Genomic DNA, 880 nt, shown 5'->3' on the forward strand with positions numbered 1-880 from the left:
CTAACACACACACATTCTCACATTGTACTACCTTTACAAAAATAATCTACAAGCATCATATGAAAGTTTTTAGTATGGCCACCTTCATCCTACATCCTACATTCTAAAATACTGTGCTGACAGGATTTGTACGAGTGCCTTTGGTTATCGGGAAAATGCACTAAGTTTACTATATATTTTTTTTTTTTCACTTTACATCTTTTTCATAATCTTCAACAATTTCAGTATTTTTTTTCACAGCATTTCACCATTCTAAGCAATCTGCTAAAACAATGTGAAATAGTCTTACACATCTATGAGACAAACAAAAGACAGGTACTGTAAAAACAACTGGTATGAGACAACGTAATATCTATATATAGAAAAAAGCATAGTTATATCAGATGCATAATTCTACCAGATCTGCATTTTACCAAAATCTTCCTCTTCATAAGATCTCTCATCAAAGAAAATCATAAAATGAGATTACTATACAAATTATCTCTTGCCAGCTTTAATATTCTATTTGGAAGTCCTTTTGACACAACAAAAAAAAATCCAAACCTCAGTTAAATTGGCTCCACATCTCCAGAATCTTAAAGAGCTTATAGCCCAAGAAGCTACAAAAGGAATGATAAAAAATATATATTTTTTTAACATTATGTTCCACAAATAGAAAGGCAACATCATGCAATCTGTGAAGAAAGGGAAATTCTCCACTATTTGTTGATGTTTTCATGGACGGATATGTGTAAGTCAAGGCAGCTTAACATGCTCTCCGATCTCAAACGTACTCTTTCAGCGATGCCCGTTACTTCATTCAGCGACTCAATGAGGAGCTGGGAGCTGGCCTGAAATGCACAGTGACAGTTTTGCATACAAAATCATATATAATTCATTT

General features: G+C 33.3%; 1 protein-coding gene across 1 annotated transcript; it reads right to left on the minus strand.

The window, feature by feature from the left end:
* Positions 1-11: 11 nt before the first annotated feature.
* On the minus strand, positions 12-830 carry LOC119588985 (the record flags this gene model as incomplete). Its single annotated transcript, XM_037937587.1, is given in 1 exon segment — positions 12-830. A coding segment is annotated over 1 exon segment (132 nt), but the record flags the coding sequence as incomplete, so codon positions are not given.
* Between the last annotated feature and the right edge of the window lie 50 nt (positions 831-880).

This window comes from Penaeus monodon, chromosome 24 (assembly GCF_015228065.2).
Source record: "Penaeus monodon isolate SGIC_2016 chromosome 24, NSTDA_Pmon_1, whole genome shotgun sequence".
Taxonomy (NCBI): domain Eukaryota; kingdom Metazoa; phylum Arthropoda; class Malacostraca; order Decapoda; family Penaeidae; genus Penaeus; species Penaeus monodon.